The 21439-nt window shown below is 38.6% G+C and overlaps 2 protein-coding genes across 2 annotated transcripts in view; one reads left to right on the top strand and one right to left on the bottom strand.

Annotated features, from left to right (window-relative positions):
* Positions 1-39: 39 nt before the first annotated feature.
* On the top strand, positions 40-20213 carry TMEM215 (transmembrane protein 215). Its single transcript, XM_009963312.3, has 2 exons — positions 40-981; positions 20151-20213. Exon 1 carries the CDS (start codon positions 240-242, stop codon positions 957-959), a length of 720 nt encoding a protein of 239 aa, XP_009961614.3. The 5' UTR covers positions 40-239; the 3' UTR covers positions 960-981; positions 20151-20213.
* LOC104357822 (atrial natriuretic peptide receptor 1) overlaps positions 11581-21439 on the bottom strand; it is a 40151-nt gene continuing 30292 nt past the window's right edge. Inside the window, exons 16-24 of the mRNA XM_033001528.2 lie at positions 21024-21109; positions 19941-20060; positions 18967-19060; positions 18078-18165; positions 17181-17320; positions 15870-16022; positions 14872-14970; positions 12502-12593; positions 11581-11974 (exon numbers count right to left, since the gene is read on the bottom strand). Coding sequence (XP_032857419.1) covers positions 11810-11974; positions 12502-12593; positions 14872-14970; positions 15870-16022; positions 17181-17320; positions 18078-18165; positions 18967-19060; positions 19941-20060; positions 21024-21109 — 1037 coding nt within the window. The 3' untranslated portion in view covers positions 11581-11809. The remainder of the gene's footprint in view (positions 11975-12501; positions 12594-14871; positions 14971-15869; positions 16023-17180; positions 17321-18077; positions 18166-18966; positions 19061-19940; positions 20061-21023; positions 21110-21439) is intronic.

Genomic DNA, 21439 nt, shown 5'->3' with positions numbered 1-21439 from the left:
GGCTGCCGCCCGCCCGCCCGGCCCCGGCCCCGGCCCCGGCCCCGGCCCCGGTCCCCGCCCGCCCGCCGACTCCGTCTCCGCCGAGGGGAAGCCGGGCGGTGCTGGCCGTCGGGGGCCTCCGCGCTCCGCCGCCTGGGAAACTTCAGCCCCTTGCCGGGGAGCACCCACCCCCCCACACACACCCCCCACCCCGAGGGCCTGCCTCGGGGAAGGAAAGCGGTCCCTTCCACGGCAGCAGGATGGTGCGAACCATGAGACCCGACGACATCAACCCCCGGACGGGGCTGGTGGTGGCTCTGGTCAGCGTCTTCCTGGTGTTTGGCTTCATGTTCACCGTGTCCGGCATCAAGGGAGAGACCCTGGGGGACATCCCGCTGCTGGCCATCGGGCCGGCCATCTGCCTGCCAGGCATCGCTGCCATCGCCCTCACCAGAAAGACCGACGGCTGCACCAAGTGGCCCAAGAACAAGTGTCCGTGCTGCAAGCAAGTCACAGACAGGGATGTCATGGAGCTGCTGAGGACACCCTCGGACCTGGAGTCTGGCAAGGGGAGCTGTGACGAGCTGGCCAAGAGAGTGTACCAGAAGGACAGAAGAGTGCTGCGGGGTGAGGACACCGTGTCCATCTGCACCACCACCACCACCACCACCATGGGAGAATGCAAGAGCCTCATCAGGAAGGTGGAGCAGGAGGAGATGCTGAGATACCTGGAGACCTGTTACCCAAAGATGCCGGGGAATGTGTTCGTGGGAGATGGCTCCACGTACAGTGCCTTGGAGGCGAAGAGCTCTTCTCCCACCAGAGAAAATGCAGCTTGCCCTGACATTGAAGACAACATTTTTGTTGCTCCTAAAGACAGTATCATTGTCTGCTCTTACAAAGAGAACAGCCCCTATGACAGATACTGTTGTTACATAAACCCTACTGGAGTCAACTCGGACCAGGAGACCATAGTGTGAAAGATGCATATTTTATATATATGTATGTATACAAAAACTACAACTCCAACTTCTTGATAGGGGATAATATAGCTGACTGCACTGCATGGGACAATCCTGATACTATTACAATTTAACGTGGTATGTGACTGATACTCAAACCTTTTGTGCCTGAAATATTTCCTGTAAGTAAACAAGCATGTTTAAAGGTTAAAGAATTCAATTCTTCATTCTGGAAAAAAAAAAAAAATACATTTTTATTTTATTTTCTCCCTTTCCCTCCCTTTTGTTTTCCTGCTGCTTATTGCACCCAAGCCCATAGACACACTGGCAGGAGGGCAGCAGTGACTGTCAGCTGAGATCAAGAGCTGCATCAAAACACTGGGGCTGTCTGTAGGAAAGAATGTGGTGATCTGTGGCTGAATGGGTCTTAACAACAGTGTCACTTCATTTTAGGAGAGATTGAGAGATGTCAGCATGCACTCCAATAGCTGGCTGATGTTAGGGAGTGTAGAAGTGATATGTTTCTCTTTCTTCCTCCTGGCAGGATTTTATTTTCCTCTGCTTCAGGGAATCAAATGTGCTGACCCTGTGGGCTCTTTTGAAAGTCTCCTAGGAGCCACATAGGCTCAGGAGAGTTTTCAAAAGCTAATCCATCAGCAGTGGCATGCAAGGTACAGGTTTTAGCTTCATTCCCACTGTTACTGAGTTCACTGGAATGTTTCTAACAGTTTTGGATTTTATAGGCATACCTGACAAAGAGATTACAATATAATCATGACACAGTTCTTGCAGAGACTAGGAGCAGATGTCAGTGGATTCAGGGTCTTAAAAATATATTCCAGTACCTCTGAAGTCGCTCAAGGAATAGACTTTTATGGGTTGTGTTCAGAGCTGAATCAGACTTTTCCAAAAATGTAATTTTCATGTGCCTTTTCCAAAATCCCAGATGTTTCACTGTGGGTGATGAATGGTTACAGTCCACTCAGGGGTCTCAAAGCCATGCTTTGCTGGGGGAGGGAACAGAGGACCTGGATGACAGATGTTTTTAGTTACAGCTTATGTATACATAGCAAGAGAAGTACAAAGTGATTAATGAGGATTAACCATTCCAAATCTGACTCTGCAGTTTACATACAGAAACGCAAATCCTGGCTATTCCATCCAACAGTAAATTGCATGTTCCACGCTGTGTATAAAAATCTTATCTGGCCTCTACTAAGTAGGTAATAGAGGTGTGGTATAATAAGATGTGCATGCTAAGCTACTCTAAGGGTTAAGCTCTTAGGAAAATGGTTACTAAAGCATAGAATAATTTGCTAGCATCTCACAAAGTCCCAGTTCCTATAACTAAACTCTCACAACTCCAAAAAGTTCTTCTGTAATGGGAGTCTTAATAACTGTTCTTACATAGCTGTTTTTTGTCAACCATAAGTTGTACCAGACAAAATGTCTTGAATTACTAGGGTAGGAAAGAGGAAAAACAGCCTTTCCTTTGTAGCATCCTGAGATGTTGTGTTGAAAGTGGCAAGGAATTTTCCACTGAAATAAGCCATTTTTCACTGGCTGTGGAATTATTTGGAAAGTGAATGGAAATTTTATGCATCCACTAGTTTGTTTGTTTGGGAAGTTATGTCAAATCACTACAGACAACCAGAGTCTGAAGAGGTTTCCAGAGGGAGGAAATACAATTTTTTACATAAAATAGTTTGGTTTCTTTCAAACTAAACAATATGTTAACACTTTGGCCAGGCTTTGGTGGGGCATCAGGATGCTATTAGGATGGATTAGAACAATACTAGCTAGTTTGAGTCAGGTAAAGTCTCTCAATAGGTTGTTACAGGCAGATTTGCTGCTCTGTCATGCAGCAGCAGTACTTTGGAAATAAATAAACACTTATGCTCTGTACAGCCCAAGTTTTTTCCACTGAGCAAAGGAATTCCACAAAAACAGACCTTCTCCCTGGCATGTTCAACTCCCACTTCCACGTGAAAGCACTCTGTTGTTGTCAGGCAGATTGTCTCCTGCAGGCTTAGTCACTGCAGGACCTTATTCTGCAACGTACAGAACAGCTTTTTGATGGTACCGGGAAGTCTTATTTCATGACCTCTGAAGCCAACAACTAAAATACTGATGACAAACATGATGAGGAATAGGGTTTTTTATTGATTTGTATTCCCAAGGGAAGCAGGTGAGGGTCCCAGTGTGTGCCCATGGGTGCTCAGCATCCCTGAAGATCAGACTGACCATGAGAAAACAGGCTACCAGCTAGCTGCAAACTGCCTTTGCCAGGGTTGTGAGCAGTCACTTGCCTCGCAAAAAAGAGCAAAGCGTCAGCCCGCTGGGAACCTAGATTTCTACAGTTTTGCAAATATATATAGGAAGAGGTCAAGTTTTTCCATTTTGTCTAGGATTAGATGTTCTCTGTTGAAAGTTATATGGGGCTTTACGAGGCAAGACAGCAAACTCTGGTGAGAAATAGAATGGTAAATATATAACTTGAGATACAGCCACGCAGATCTGAGTCATGTGCTTTATTCCATTCTTAGCGTAAAAACAAGAGAATGTTTACATTAAAGCAGATCTTAATGGGAGTGAAAATTTCCCACAATATAGAAAGAGATATAAAAAAATATATGTTTAAAACATGATATTTACAAAGTCCTTGCTCTATTCATTTAACGGAGGTAAGATTTCATAATAAAATACAAGTTTAAGCAATATATCTAGGCTAATCCACCATAATCCACTAAAGTTTTTTGTTGAACATGGAATTTGAAGTTAAAGAAATATATTAGTACTGCCTCTGGAATATCTTTCTTTATGATTTTTCCTGTCTTTTCTGCTAGTTAAGCAGAGAATGAAATGGAAATTGATTAACTTGGTCATTAAAAAAAAAAAAAGAATCCATCCATTTAAAAATGAAAGGGTTTTGTGGTGTTTTTATTTTAAATAAAATGATTTTTTTTCATACACTGTAGTTTTGCCAGTAGAAATCTAGTGTTTACCTAATCAAAGATGGCATGCCAGCAGCTTCAAGTTTTTAATGCAGATACCATGCACAGGCCAGAGAATTAATTGAGCTTTATTTTCATTCAGCTCATGTGGTCTCTTCTGATGGCCACTAGAACTTGTAAGACCAGTGCTGATCTTGGAACAAGCAGGAATAATCATGTTGCTTTTCAGAGGCAGCTTTTAGTTCTGGGTCTGAATTTGTCTTCAGAATACCACAGTTTAAGGAGTGATTCCAAGCCATGACCCAGAGGTGAGAGTTTCTTTCTGTCCTTGCTACCTTTAAAACACTTCTGGATCAGCATCCCACTTCTATCCTCAGTGATATCCTCCAAAAAATGCATGCAGTTGTAGTGGAGCTCTGTTTGTGGGGTAATGACTGCTCTCTTTGAAGTCAGTTGATGCATACTGCTTGGTCCTACAGTATGCGTGGCAGGGCATATATTACTGTTTGAAGAAAATCAGTGATTTGGACATTCAGAGATATTCCCTAAGATATATAAACTTTATTTTTAGAATAGATTTTGTCATAGTGCTAGAGTGGAGTTTAGCTTCTTTTAAGAAACAATGTGATAAACAGGGCAATTCTGTGTTGCTTTGTTTAATTTTCTATTGTCATAGACAGCATTTTTACAGTCGTACAAGCTGATCATTGCAAAGCCTTTAACACAAAGCTGGGAGTTTTAATCGGTGTGCTCCTGGAGCACTAAACAATAGCTGGTCCTTTCTGCCTGGAACAGAACAAGTGGGAGGTGAGTGTGCTCAGGGTGTGTGTCCCTTGAGACCAGTGTTGTATCCTTGATCTACATTCTGCAGAAATGTAGTGCTCTTCCACAAGCAGTTCCTCCCTATCCACAGTCCTGGCTCCAGTAACTATTTATTATGTTGTAATTAGCAGAGTAACAGACACAGTGACCCCCTCTCAGCATTTCTCCTGGTACATATCAGACTGTTTGCAGAGTGAGCTCCTGCTCTTGACCAGGGTGGTAGAATCTGACCCTACATCATCTATCCCATGTAAGCTGTTATGTGGAGATATCCAACTAAATTGTCAGTTATTGCAGCGCAGGCCTGGGATTTTGCATCTCTATGTAATACCCTCACACTAAAGGTGCTGTAGAGATGGGTTAGAGGTGGGTGACTGTCAGGCCTCCAAGGCACTTCCAGCCTGATTTTCATGAGCATTTACAGACTGATCAATTTATATGCAGAGCACAATCTGCACTCCAAAACTTGAATCTCAACACACCAGTAAGGCCATATTGTTTAAGAATGCAGTTCTGACATGGGAATTTTTCTGAGTCTTGAAAAGTCTCTGTGTAAGTTACTAATATCAATGGTATTAAACCTTGCAGAGGAGTTCCCTAGTATGTAGACTAGAGGAGTTTTCTTGGCACATTCTTAACACACAGCATGGGGCATCAGCTGCAAAGCAGTTCATGCTGAGCCCGTTTCTGCTCTGCAGCCGGTCTGAACATGCAATCCCTACTGGGATGACTGTCAGCAGGTTTGTTACTTCTCTGGTACTATGGGCTGTTTTATGTCTGGTCTTTAGAAGAAACACAGAAAGCAGATCTAGAATTCACTTTTAATGCTCTCTAGCAAACTTTCATTGGTAAACATTACCTTTAATTTATCAGTCCTCTCAGTGGAGGAATTCCAGACCATGTATGTCTTTACCAGAGAAGGAGATCCAGCTATCACTGGTTTTTAAATCACAGTTCATTTTCTGTTCAGTTGCATGGATTAGCCTTGACTATCCTATTGTCAGATGCACACAGAAGTGTTTATGCTTATTGTTTTTACTGACAAACACTGCACCATACATAGTGTGTATATATTACACATTTTTTTGCAAGAGCAGGCCACAGAATGCACAAGGAAAACAATATATTATTTTGAGATCTTTTCAGAGGACCCCTCTGTCTTTTCAACACCTCACACAAACTTTCTGCCTCAAGCTTATTGTTGCAATTTAAAATTCTTTCTATCCTTTAGGAGAAGAGAATCTTTCTAAGAACTCCATTGTAGCTCTTTAAGGTCACACAGTTTTTCCAACAGGATATGTAGAGTTTAAATGTTCCAGGATTGTGTTACATTATAACAACTGTGAAATTCTGGCTCCTTTACCAATCCCACGCTGAAATTTTCCAGTGCTTTGCGTTCAGCATTTCCCCAAACTGTTGGGGAGCCTTGAACCCTTGGTCAATTTTGAGATATTTAGTACTAGTATTTTTTCAACCTACAGTTTTATTACTTAGGGAGTGGAAAAGGGTTAAACACTTTGAAAATCTGGCTCTGTAGTTTTTTCTAGTGAGGCAAGAACAGAAAAAGAGATACGATTCATGAAATCAAAAGAGACGAAAAAGGCTTCACAGACAGTATTTTATTACTTTGTTAGATGAACTGTGTTATATTCTGGTCACATAAGCAATATGTTTAGTGCATTATTCCATATGTATAGCTTCTCTTTGGTAGCTTACCCTGTATAGGCTCCTCAGGTAGGGACAGAGAGTATTTTTCTGCCTGAAGGCAGGATGCAAGATCTACAGAAAAAAAAAATGGTATGTAGTAGGGATCTGATGCCAGGAACGCTGATTTGTTTCAGATCTCATCAAAACACTTATTTGCACACCATTGTATTTTCTGTGAAATGCAGTGATAATCATTAGCAATTACATGCACTCATGAACATAAGGATGCTACTACAGTAGCTTTGTATTTGGCATTCACTGGCTAGGAAGTACCTATCCTATTGCCATTGGAATCCAAGACAAAATTTACAATGGAGTAACAGTAAAAATTTCACATGGAGCTTCAAGGTCAAACTTAGTACTGTATGAAAACTGCTGGATCCAGCAGTAGAAGTTAGTTCCAAAAAGGATGCACAAAACCTAGTTCAGTGGAAAGGTGAGGTGCAAATACAGAAGATGGGGTAGCTTGGTTCCCTGTCTGAACCAGAGAACCATGGCTAGTATAATATGAGACACTAAATAACACCATGTAGATTCACGCATGCTCTCTTAAAAGTTTCACTCTTTAGGGTTCTCACACAAACAAATTATACAAAACTCACTCTCCTACATTTCAAACTGGTTGTTTTATATCTCTACATCAGAAAGTGCATTTTAGCAAATTTTAAATTAGGAGGAGAGGGAATTTTCACCTATTTTCTTTGAAGAATGGATTTCAAATGATTTTATCTTTGAATTCCAATTTAGAATGTAATAAAGTACAAACCAATGTTTTACACTGACTGGCATGAAGTAGGGGGAAAATCAGACAGGGATTAGGAGGACGGAGTACTCGTTAGCTGAAAAGCAGATGGTGGCCAGCTGGAGAATAATCAGATTAATCTTTCATAGCCTTGTCTTTTTACTGGTCTGAAAGGACTGTCCCAGAAAGACACTTCTAAAAACCTAAAGACTCTTACTCTTGAGGTAAATTCGGATGGAATTTAGGTTAGTAGGTTTTGGGGGTCTGAATGGGGTGTGAGAGAGAGATGTTCTACATGCTGGGGAACCTCACACCAATCTCTTCTTCAGACATAGATCTTAAAGAGACCCTGCATCCTCTGACCACCCAGTCAGGCTCAACACTCATGCTATGCCCTTACACTGTTTGCAAAGAACACCTGATTTTGTTCCATTTTTCTTTTTTAAAAAAAATAAATTCTGGTTGGACTAATTAGCTGTAGGAAGGAACAGATAACTTTTCTGTTTACGCAAGAAGAACTGGAGACCCTCTGTACATATCGATAAATAGCTAATTAAAAGATGTTTGCTACCTAATCTAGGGGATAAAGACTAACTTTTTGGTGGCAAAAGTCTTTTTCCGATGCCAATGGTTTGAATAAAATTTAGGAAGTTTTACACCTGGAAATACATTAACTGTTGTTTTTTTACTTGTTGGGCTTTTTAAATATTGTGGTTATGCAGTCTATTCCTCAACATTCAAACTGAATTAATATAGTGAAGGTTTATCGATCTAATTAAAGACTTTCATAAGTCAGTTTTTGCATTGTGTGATTTTTTTAACATACCTGCCTGCATCCTCACCTGTATGTAGATGGAGCTGTAGTAAACAATAATCAGAATTCATAGTCTTTCCATAAAATCACCCCATCATGAATACAGTATTAGTATCCCCTGCATTATTTTGCATGACCATAGACAATGAATGGCCACAGAGTGAAGAACTGAAGTGACCTATAAAGTACATATCACCTTCAGTTCTTCAGCTCAATTATTACAATTGTGTTCCCATTTCCTGGTAGGGATATAATCTCCTAGGAAAGGAGGATCACATCACGTATTTATCTGTATAGAGTGACAATTTAGAAAAGAATACTTGCTGGATTAGTTGACTAACTATACATCTGGAATGCGAATCTCTGTGGATTTAAATCATCTCACAGATGAGCACCTTACTGGCTGTCATACTTCAGCTTTACCAGCTGGTAAACGCTTTCCTGCATTGCCAAGGTCATCAGGACTTTAGTCAGCAGCTACAGTGTTAGCCACAACGAGCTTCCTTGCTACATTTCCTGGGCAGCGAGAGACACCAGGAGCTGTAACAGGACTCTCTGGAGATCTGAATTTGCAGTAACATCGCCACAAATGCCATCCCACACAAGGATATATATTTTGAGTGGTGAAGTGGAACAGCATTTTGGTTTGCAGGTGCTATAAAGACCACCTGCCCTCATATACGAAGTTCTGTGCAGAGCACCACTCCATGTTCCCTTGGTGGGTTCAAAAACTGAGATGCTTGCAGAGTAGAAACCCAAGGCAACAATTGTCAACAATTGTGTGTCCTTCTACTGGGTACTGATTTGCACTAACCTCTCTATACAGTTACATTTATAGCCAGACAAGTTTTATATGTAGAAGAATATATAATTCTCTCTATATTGTATATATTCTATAGGCATATTATTATACATACATATGCTTATGTGGCCACAACAATACAGAAAAAAAAACTATCTCTGCAGCAATGCCATCCCCAGGAGAAAAAAGCAAAGCACAACTCACAGGCTTTAGGCTGAAACCACCTTTGCTGAATTTGCTATGTCATACAATCTCTAATGATTGCTGCATTGTAGCTAACTTCTAATAAAAATCTGTGTAACCAAATACAGCTCATGTTCCTGAAACTTACCTATTACTTTGGTAGTTGACAATGAAATATGTCTGTAGGCACTGACTACATCTGTCAAAATGCCCAAGATTAATCTTAAATACTTGCCAGTTGACTGAGGACACTTCCATTTGCATCTATAACGTTCATTACCCTGTACTTCCATCTTCTGGAGGAAGAACAGTCATCTCATCACAGTCATCAGACAAACTGACATTAATAAGGACTACCACTTGAAATCTCAGGAGAGATACCACAAATTCAACAGATCTTAGAAAATAATCTATTTCTCATTCTGGGGATGCTCTGTATGAGGAGACAATCAAGAGATAGCAACAAAACAGAGAGGTAGGTTGACACTGGTGTTCTTGAAGCTGTACCTCTTTTGTAGATAATCACCAGACTCTAAGCCTCCTGAAATGAGAAAGTGTCTCTACTATCTTTAGTAGAATTTTAACATTACACAAGGACATGTCAGTGGTGAAGTTTGTCAATCATGAGAACTTGGTCATGGTCACTCATCACTTATTTCTACTTAGAAGACTTTAAACTCAGCAGACACTCATTTTAAAGCTTTTAATTCTAAAAACAACACTAAAGTAAAGGACAAGAGTTAAAGCTGAAGTACTCTTACAGAAGTGATCTTACCGATGAACATATAACAAAGCACATGCTTTCACATTCATATTCGATAAAAATCCCTATGATATGCACCTTTCTAATAAAAGTGTAATTATGCTAACTCATTAAAAGAATAATGTAATACATCATGCAGCACTATAATAGAGCAGAAAGTTTCACAATAGGTAGTATTTGGGTAAAGGAAATGGTTGTGTTAAAGGACATCTCTGGGCTCTTGCTAACTGAAAGGTTTATTTTGCTAAGATTACAAATGAGGTAACTGTACTGTACCGTGTACCATATGAAATTCAAAAATATGCAAATGAATCTTTTAAGTTTAGAAAAAAATGTGAAACCAATTAAAATTTTTAATTTTAAAAAATTTGGCTGGACTCTAAGTTGGGATCTCATGTGACAAGATCGGCTATGAGTATGTCTGTTGCTGAGATTCTGGTCCCATTCAAGTGGTAGTATTCCCACAGACTTCTGAGACAGAATTTCACTCAGAATGTTCTATATTTTCCTGTGGATTTCAGATAAGTCTTACATAATTCAGGAAGATTTAGCTTTCTATCTCTATTGGGCACCTCCAAAAAATCTAATGTTATCACTGCATTTACTTCCCATAGAAGCTGAAGAAACATGGTAGTGTGATTCTCCTACTACTATTACACAGCACATATTCAGCATTAAAAGTATGCTAGATACGTGAAAACACGGATAACTAGTCAGTTACTTAAACTACACAAATTTATACCAGAAAAATTGCATGTACATATATGTTTTTGTACTTGTACCTAGGACTGGGGACAGACTGGAGGGTAAGGGAGCAGAATATGGAAGAATAAGTGGTGCTCTGTCATTCGCAGTCCTTCTTTTTCACCTCTTCTCAGTTAGCTTTGGCCAGTCCAGTTCAAATTATGGTGGAACGGCTGTGACTCTTGGCATCCTTCTTTCATCTATTTCATGTATCTAATTCTGTTAGACTGTTCATTAATCTGTCCAGCTGGAACTGGCTAAACTCTTCAAAATAGATTAGTCTTGAGAGGTAATTTACTGTCATAAATAAAACCCTAAAAAGTATAAACAAAGTCCACCGTACATATGCTTTGTCTTTAAAGAAAGTCAACACTAGCAGTGCTTACAGAACCATGCTCATCAACAGATTACTCCATTGATAGTGAAGGGTCTCTTTTTACAGGAAATGCTTGCTCAGGAATGACCTTTTCTAAACTGTATCCTAAATTACACAGTGACTCAGAGGGCTGCCTGATTTCACAGTCAGACAGCTAGCCAGCAATAGTAACTTCTCCTCCACTTTAGTCAAAGCAACTCCATAATGTAAGATAAAGTTAAGAGCAGTTTTTCAGAGAAATCCCAGAGCAGCCAAAGACAAGAGCAGCTGTAATGGACTCTCTTCTGTTTAGCAACAGTATGCAATGTCTTTAATTTCTCTCCCAAGATTTTCAGATCCCTGTACCAAGATGGCAGAGATCACTAAGTGTTGACTCTATGGAAATATCTTGGACTTTCTTCTTAGTTCTTCTTTCTGTGCTCCAGGCAATGGGGATGAAATGGAAGCAGAAGCACAAATTCTCATTTCAATTTGTATCCACTATGAATGCACTGCTTCATGCTCCTCTTTCAATGGACCTTGCTTTCCGACACAATAACATCTCATTTTTCCCTTTCAAAGCACAAAGCTAATCACAACCACAAGGTTTATCACACCACTAAATAGCAATGCCACACTTTCTCCTTCTTTCCTTTAGGAGTAGCTTACAGGCAGGAATGTCCAGCCAGTTGGTTTTAAAGTGATGGAGGCTTCTGGCATGGGATTATTCAGCAAAACCAAATCAACAAGTAACACTGGGAGCTACCTTCTGCCCTAGCAGCTGGTGGGCCAGTCTTATGTATCATTCATCAGATGTTTTTGCTTTTTTGTATTTTTCCTGCCACTGGTGGGAGAAAGATACCTGTGAATAAATGATACATCCACAAGGCCAAAGGGGTGTACTATCTCTTTTCTTACTTTCTAATTCAGAAGGGTGACCTAGCAGGCTGAAAGCAGGATGGATGCTAGACTTTGTGAGTGGCTAGTAAGCAGGACTTGAGAGAGGATCACTGGAAAGAACACCTGGTATCAAACCAAACGAAGCTCTTCTGGGGTCTTGAAGAGTCACAGAAGTGCTGGTGACTGCCTTCTGGGTAAAAGAGTCTTTTTTACCTTCAAGCCAGTATGTTATCATGTCTCCTTTCCCCTACGGAAGAAAATGAACCATAGTGTTATAATACTACCCATCATTTGTGTAATAATATTCTTATTTTAACACAAAGCAAATCCCAAAGGGAGACCGATGTGCCTGTCAGCCATTTTACATACAGGAAAACTGAGACATAAAACTTTTCCTTAAAATATAGTGGCAGCACTACTGATTTAAACAATTCCTTGAATCCCCATCCAGAACTGGGTCCAGAAGTATGTTAGTCCTTTTATAGAACTCTTATGATGATTTATGATATCTCTGAATGACCTTTTTTGATTTCAAGCAGTTACATACTTCCAAGTTTGGTTAAGTCTTTCATCTCTGAATTATCAAGTTTGTCACATGAACAAGCCCATGGAATTGGTCCTGGTTTAAAACCTGAGCCTGCTCTCCTCGGGGACAGGAAATAGGCTAACCCAAGGACTCTGACAGAGAGGACTGCATCGGTTAAAATTAAGGGACTCCAGAGTACTTTCACACTCTCTTCTTTGAAAAGCTGAGTATAAATATTGCATACACACCTTGACTTGTAAATTCCCACGGCATACTAACACATACTCCCCAATCTGTTCCAGCAGCTGGTATGCACTTGAACTGCACTGTATTTTAAGAGCTGGAAAAAGAGACAATTGTCATATTATCGTAACAATCAAAACATTTAAGACAGACCCATCCCCCTCTGTGTGACAAAGATTTCAAGACTCATTAATAAAATCCTTCTTGCTTTTTTCATGTCTTTGCTGTTATTCCTCTGTTATTTGAAATGTTTGCACACAAGGTCCAGCATCCTGGACCCTTTCTGAGAGCATCTCAGGACAAATATGTGGCTGTCAACAAACACTACTCTTCTTCACATCCTGCATCTAGTATTATTTATGTACTCTTAATAGCTGCCTGGCTGGAGTTATTGACAAGCACCCTATTCATTTTGCGAGGAAAACCATTGACCATCTTGGTCAATAAAGAGCCAGTGCTTTGCTGTACTTCAGAAAAGTCTAAACATTAAAGAAACTGCCATCCTTGCTCTTCCTCCAGACCTGTAAATAAAAACAGGGGAAAGAGACAATATTACCTTGATTCCTTTTTTTTTTTTTTTACCAATGTGATTTTTCCCTAGTTAAGAATTTATCTGCATGTAAACCCTGGCTGTCCTGCCTTTTGCAAATGATGGAGGAAGGACCAAGGAGGAAGACAGATAGAACAAATTATGAATACTCCTACTTTTGCTACAAAGCAAAATTTTGTTAAAATTTGGAAAATTGATGAAAAAAAAGCCTGGCCTTTTTCTGTCTTTAACATTCTGCAATACAGAGTAAATCATTATGCTGCTTTGTTTTAAAAAGATCTCAGATGATAGATACTAGGATTGGCTATGATTGTCTTATTGATTTTTCTTATATCAAAAAATCACAGTTTTGTAACATCCACATTTTGTTTGTTTAAATGTCTTTTACTGAAAGTCGCAAAACACTCCCTGTAGACCAGGAAATATATGTTTCAAAATAGACTGACACATATTTCTGAAATAATCTTTCCAGTAGATACTGGCATTTTAACTGATCATCCTGCTTGAGAATAAAACACTAGCACTCAGATCCCAGGTGACAGTAATTTTATTTTACATTGTTAGTAACTAATTTATCTATTTTAAAGTCGTAGGGTTAAAACATGTTAATGTAATTTGAGATCCTCAGATGTATGTGGCCAGAGAAACAGGGGGATAAAAGAAATGCTTAAAAGATAAGAAGCTCTGTCTTTAAGTTTATGGTTTTGATGGGCCATATGAGAAATAGACATGCAGAACAAGAGATGAAATATGAAGAATGATGGAAGCAGATTTTGAAGCAGTTTAGATGAGATGATACAAGGAGCCTGAAAGGAGAAGGAAAAGGAAAGGAGTTATCTGAGAGTCTGAATAGAAGGAAAATGAAGTCACATGTGTTCCACTCAGGCTAGCATTTGCTTTGGAAAAGTGCATAATATGGTGAGATATCATGGATCCTGGTTGATTCTCAAATCCCCAGGTTAAACTTTCAAAGCCATCAAGTAGGTCCACTCCTCTGTCTTTATGCCCTGTTTATTAGATCATGATAGATGTTGAAAGCATCACTTTTTAATCACAAAATTAAACTTCAAAACACCTTTGATTTTGCCAAATTCAATTCCATTTACAAAGTATTGCAGTGTGATCCATAAAAGTATTCAGCTGCATTTCATGAATGGAAGAAACATAAACAAGCCATCATTGTTTGATCTGGTATTACTCCCTCATTCTTTTTTTTTTTTTTTTTTTTTTCTTCATAGTTGTTGTAGATCAGGCTAAAATATTTCAGAAGTTAAGGTTCAAATTCTCATACTGGCTAAAGATGAAGCTTGCTAACTAAACATGTAGCTCTGTTATCTCCTGGAAAGAAATGAAAGTGAGGGTATCTCCATGATTTAATCTTTTTGCTGCAGGACACATATATAATCTATGCTGGTTAAAGACCATCACAGCTCCCATGCCGTCCTACCATCTCTTGTATTCGCCATTAGTGGAAGTTATCAGTGAAAAAGAGGAGTCATAAAAAACTTTTTATTCAGCTGGGTGTCAGGAAGGAATAGAAACAGTGAACATACCCACTCACATCTCATTTTATCTGATTCCTACCCTTTTTTTATGGTAGAAAACTTCAAAACCATCAAAGCCTCTCTCTGAGACTTGGGAAATGAACAGATCTTCTTACAAATGTTGTAGAGAATACCACAGACAGATTGAACCCATAAATCAACACCATCCTTACAGGATTTGCAGTCATTTAAACAAGAAAGGACTCAAAACTCAGCATAACATTTTTTCAGAACTCGTTAAGGGATGGTTAAAACCACATCTGGAGTTTGTTTTTTGTTACCTTCACTAGTAGATTCCATCCTGGAAGCTGTGTTCACAGTATCTCCAAATAAACAATATCGTGGCATTTTGGTCCCAACAACTCCAGCTACAACTGCCCCTGTTAAAAAAAAGGAAAACAAGGTATTTTTGTGGTTGTAAATCACATAATCAGTCATACAGACTCATGTCTGCTTCCTACATTACCTTATATCTCATTCATTAACAAAATAATGACTGAGTGTCAGTATTGTCTTATATGGGTTAAACACCTGGCATACAGATGTCTTCCAGAGCCGTGAAGGGAGTTGCAAAATGACCTCAAAAGAGAACAGTGGGGGAAGTGATGAGTGTGTATGAATTAAGGCACCTGCAGAATCATGTTTCAGCATGACAACAGAATATTTTGAGGGGCAGTGAGATAGGAATGACACCCATGGGAGCTGTGAGCACATGCTCACTAGTCACATGGAAAAGCAGGAACAGGAAGTAACCTACTCCTGCTGAAGGCAGAAAATGGGCATTTTGGTTCCTTCATGTCAGCCCCATGGGATTTAAAGTATAGAAGATATGATCTCTTGCTGAGACAATGTAAGCTGCTTAATTGGCAGATGCACAGCACATGTCCAGCTCTGGCTGTCTATCAAGAAGGAGTTGCAATCACACATCAGCTTAGATCTAGGGAGCCGGGAGTCTGTGAGTGAAGGCTAGATCAAAGAGTCAAGAACCAACTCACTATTTTGAGAAAAGAACTGCTGAAAAGGACAAGTAACAGACATAGAATGTCAGTCCTCATTCACATCATCAAAGACACTGTGGCCATGTGGTGTTTCCAATGCTGTATTCCACGTTATGTTCCAAATATTCCAGGTGTCCAATTATTTATTCTGTTGGGATGACCTCTATGAGGTGTTCCATCTCATGTCAAGAAATAAACTTCATTTTTAATGGAGAGGAAATGCCACTACATAAACATTTGTTAAACCAGAGAAGGACTCTTTTGCAGTGCTCTCAACATACCTGAATGGATTCCTGCTCTTATCTTTAGGAGGGTGTTGGGTTTGTGTGGGATCTTAAAAGTCTTGCAGACATCCACAAGGTCTAAAGCCATGCTTGCAATCTCACTGGCATGAAGGATCCCATTCTCTTTGGGTACTCCGGACACCACCATATCTTAACACAGGAATGCAACTGTGTTAACCTTTGGCATTACACAGAGATTTACCAAAGGATGCTGCCTAAGTTAGGAAAGCTTCCTTCATATCATTCATATCCTGTGGCACAGTTTAGCCTGCTGAGCAGAGAAAGCCAGAAACAAATGAAGGATAGGGCAACAGCTCATGTTTGTAATTACCCTGGCTCTGAAAAATGACAGATTTCTTTCTTACTTTTCTTTAAGATCTATTCCCTTCCAACCTTTCTTCCTCCCTCCCTTCACCGAGAATGCTTGAAGTGGGACAGGGAGCGGGAAAGTGGCTGTTCAATGCCCTTTGTCTTTGGGCATATATTATAGAGACAATGACTCCTACTAGGCATTGTCCTGTGCTTTCTGCACTGACTCTTCCTGTGTTGGACAAGAGACAGGTCTCTGCAGGACCCCTCAGGTGTATTTTTTTTTTTTTTTTTTTAATTTTATGCTCCAGAATGTGTTCAACTATGCCACACAAAAAAGAGTGTTTTGTTTTTTTTTTTTTTTTCCCCCCACATCTCTTACAGGATTTCTTATCTGTCTCATCCAAAAATCCTGCTAGATTCTGCTATGTTTTTGATGGAACTCAATTTTCATGATAGTCAATCCACAGCAGATTCTCATGGTAGCAAATAGAAAACCATTTTCCTAAAAATCCAAAAAAAAAAGAGGCAGCCAAGACCCTATAGAGTATTAGGAGAGGGAAGGTTGTCATGGTCTTTGCAAAAAAGACGGAGGTAATAATGCTAGTGAAATGGCATCTATGCTGCCATGCAAAAAGTATATTTTTCATTTGTGTTCTTGTGAAACAGAAGTTGTCAGCTGGGATTAATCTGTGCCATGGTTTAAAGTCAGACCTTACAGGTCATAGAAACCAAATAAACATCAGCAGTAGTTTGTTCAACTCCATTGTACCATCCACAACATTCATCAACTGTAGAAATTATGAAAGGTATGCAGGAAAATATTCCTAAACTTTGCTAGGGCTCTTCTAGGACTTATTCCCTAATTGTTTTGTGTGGTCTTCCCAGTGATAATAAGTTTTCCAAATTACCTTCATCTATTCTTCCTTGTCATCAATTCAGCCTCTATCCTGTTGAAATACCCATGCACCATCATTGTCTACAGCTCTAGGAACTTACAGGCATCTCCTATTGTCTCCACCTTATAGACATCATAATTATCTATGATTTCATCAAAAGTGGTATAAAGCTTGTTCAAGAGATCTACCACTTGGTAAGGTGTGCTGCTGCTGGACAGCTGAGTGAAGCCCACAATGTCACTGTTAAAACACAACAAAAAGAACATACTCATTCACTGTCTTAAACATTGCAGATTGGTAATCCTAAACACACAGTAATAATTTCTGTGGAACTACCTCAGCCTTCTCTTTTTAAGTATTTCTTTTGCTAAGGATCTTACAGGATAGTTTTGTCTTCAAACATCTCCTTAAACTGAAAACAGACTACTTCCATTTACAAGGACCGACTGACCTAAGTCATTTTGCTTAAGAACTCAGTAAACCATTTTTTACAGCAAGACTTTAATCTTCAACAGACTAAGTAGTCTTCAATTTTGGGTTTGTACAAATGAAAAAGGGGAACTTAATATCTGTCCATTTATGATAAATGAAGACATGAAATTTATGTGTTGCTTCATGCACATATAACAAGTCAAAGACTTTACATCCACTTGGACTCTAAAGATAGACAAGTTTCCTTTACACAGCTAAATGCTGGAACCCTTACTTAGGCCTATTTTATGAAACATATATGCATGTATGTGTAACACACATAAAGTGACACACCGCTGTGTGTTAAACCTCCACAGTAATCTAATTTTTTTATTTAAGTAATTGTAATAAAAAATTGAGAGATGTGAGAATTTTGAAAGACATTTGCAGAGTCAAATGGTGCCACGTGGCATGATAAATAGCAGTTTAGATAGAAATTCTGTACTCAGGAGATTCACCTCCACTAGAAACCTAGAAGTTTCTTCAGTAGGAGTCAGTTCTAGTCCTATCATTTATTTTTGTTTACCTGAAAAAGATGGTGGCACTTAAGTAACTTTGAGCTTGTGCATGTTTTCCCTGCCTGAGGTCATCTGCTACTTGCTTTGGCAACATACCTGTTGTAGAAAGTAGAGGTTGTTACTCTTTTGACATAGATAAAAACACACAATAAACAGATTTTTTTTGTTTAAACGTATAAAAGAAATGTCAGCAAATGTGAAATATTCTGAAGGTGAAAACACTCTTTACCATCAAAATCTGCTCTGATGTAATGTGAGAATTCACAGTAAATCTCACTGATAACAAGTCCAGATTTTTCAGATGTCCCATAACTTTTAGTTCAAACAAACCAATATCTATACATTCTAAGTCAGAGTGAAGTTAGATTCTAATAATGTGACTTGGGATATTACTAACTCCTTCTTTGTCAACTCTTTGCTAGTGTTTTCTTCCTGTGTGAAGTTTGTTTGCTATCGCTTCTCCCATATTTTTGATCTTTATTTCTCCCATCTTGCACTTTCACAGGCTTTTCTTTTTTCTCTCCTATGTGTTATACCTGTCCCTTTATCCCTTCTTTCGTGCAGAATTTCAGAGGATAAACTGCCATAAAAGTAACCTTAGACCAAAACCAATTCCCCAATATTTGTAACTGTGTAGAAGGATTGCCAACCATGATCGAAGTGAGAGCATTATGGATTCTGGAGTAATAGCTCTCGGATGATTGCACTGATTTTGGGGGGCAAAGTGTAAAAGGTAGCTAAATATCTTTCCAGATTTGAAAGGAACAAGTATGTTATTTAATTTCCAACTAAATGTTATCTATTAAATAATCACCTATCAAAGGTTTTCTGTAATTAAGCAGTTAAAATCAAGCTGTTATTGAGAAGAATATTGAATATTTTTGCTCTGTAACTTACTATACAATAGGCGATCAGTCTTCTGTTTTTCATGCATTAAATCCTGAGTTCTCTCAGAAACCAATATCTCTAGATGTTTGCTATATTTCTCCATCTAAATAACACAGAGAATTATGTATAATAATCCTTTTACTGAAACAGAGTAATAGTTGGATTTAAGCATTTGAAAGATTTTGCTTTGAAAACATTTATACAAAAAAAGACTAATTTCTGAGATACCTAATTTGTTCTTACAAAATCCAAACATCATATTTCTGCCTAGGTAAATTTATGATTCTAGGTTTAGAGATTGTTGCTGACACATAAGAGAGCAGGAGCTAATTCCAGACTCTTCAAAGTGTAAACATTAGGGGTCAAATCTAATGCATAGACTAAGCTTCAGACATGGATTAAAATATGGTATCAAAACTGAAGGAACATCAATCTTTGATCAAAATCTCAAAGTGCTGTTTCATAAACTATCCTGCTATGCTTTGCTAAGCTTTTTGCATCCTTGCTCTGTATGAGACAACAGGCTGTGAAGGCAGGAGTCTCTTTTCACTGCTGATAGGCTTAAGATACTCTGCTAAAAATGCATCTGTAAACATGTTATTTGCGCATGCAGGGGTTCTATACTCCCAGTCTTGTAAGACCACCACTGACACTGGAAAAGGGGAATACTGTTTCCTGCAAGTGCATTATATAAAAAAAAACAAAACAAAACAAAATAAAACAACATTTGACTGAAGAAACAAAAGTGTTCCAGCCCAAGGAAGTTAAGAAAGTTAAGAAAAAATTACAGAAATGGAATGAGAAGGAAAGCTGGATCTCAGGCAGAATTGTCATTTAGAATAAGCCCACCAGAGCTGAAAGAATAAATATGGCTTTTCTCATCAAAAAAGAGTTGTGAGGTCAAAACCAAACCCGAAAGATAGAGGTGAAAGTTATTTCAAGTAAACAGATTGACTTGAATTAGATTAAAACACTAAATTTACCAAAGTCATCATCATGTCAACAGGGCTAACTTTATTAGGATTCATTTTATACAACATTTTCTTGATTTGTTCAAATGTAGGCCTTTGGGCTGGATTATTTTTTCTGCACCTTCTGATTAACTGCAGCAGGGAAAGAGAGAGAGAAGAGCAAACATCAAATAGTCATTCCAAGTTCATGTAGTGTTTCTAATTAATACAACTATTTTCTAGTTTCAAAATGTGCATGTGAAGCCCTTTCTGCAGCTGGTGAAAAGTGGCAGAGTTATACCGGGGTTTCTGGAGTTCTACAGATTTGTGTTGAATGAAGGATGTTAGTTCATGAAAATGCTGCTGTGGAAAATCATGAATTAGATGCACACATTCCTTTTGCCAAACACCACTTAAGCTCTTGTCTTGTGCTTTAAGACAGTGTTATGCTGTTGGAGTCACATACTGTTTTCAGAGGACTTGTCTGTACACAATATTCACAAAAGATTAAAAACTCAACTAATTCTTAAGAATGTTAACTCCTGACTAAAACACAGTGCTACTTATGAGAATTTTGTTACATTTAGATTGCTACAAACTAACAAAGGTGAATTAGATAACCCTTAAACTGAAACGATGACACAATCTTGTTCTGATTTAATTGAACTGGGAGGAGGTGTACTTTGTTTTATAGGCAGTTTGAGGCTACTGAACATATAGATCTTTTGTATGAGAATCAAAACAAACTCATTCTTTGTTTGCAACACATATTTCGCTATTTAAAAGTTCTTTGCCAGTAAGTTAAATAGACATTGCTAATATAAAATATGTATGGAACTCAACACTTTATAATAAAATGAAAATGCACAAAAATCAATGATTGAATATTAAAAACATCATTTATTACACTTACAATTTGAGGGGACAACTGAAACTTTCTATTTGTCAGAATGACAGGTTTTTTATTAAGGATATTAAAGCATTTCATTGTGCCTTGTTTGAGATGTACTTCCTGACTTCTGTGTTGTTTACATTCATCATTGCCATAAAACTTCTGTGACATGACTTAAATTCACTTCAATAAATAATTCTTGTACACAATATTATCTTACTCACTTCTATGTAATCTGTGGGACATGGGCAAGAATTCTCAGCCTTTCCTGAAATTAATTCTGCCAAAGGTGGGCACGAAGAGTATTCAGCTGAATGCACATCATCTTTCTAGAGAAAAAGGTATTAAACAATGTTGAAAGAAGTTGTGTGTTTTTCATAACACCCATTGAAAATATATTATTATGGTCATAATTACTTTTATGATGCTTTCCCTATCACTTCCAGATCAGCTTTTTTACATGAAAGTACATGAAAAAAAAAAAAAAAAAATAGATATAACTCAGCCTAAACTGGATGGTCTTCTCTAAAAGATTTTCAATGGCTGAAAGACTTTAGTCTCAGACTTTATTTGAGGTAAACAACTTTTGAAACAAAAGAATACCTGGCAAGATATTGTGAAACTTTTGAGAAAACACAGG

The sequence above is a fragment of the Tyto alba genome, unplaced genomic scaffold, assembly GCF_018691265.1.
Source record: "Tyto alba isolate M040663 unplaced genomic scaffold, T.alba_DEE_v4.0 Super-Scaffold_13, whole genome shotgun sequence".
Taxonomy (NCBI): Eukaryota; Metazoa; Chordata; class Aves; order Strigiformes; family Tytonidae; genus Tyto; species Tyto alba.
The sequence above is the reverse complement of the archived record's forward strand: the minus strand, read 5'-3'. Positions and strand labels throughout refer to the sequence as shown.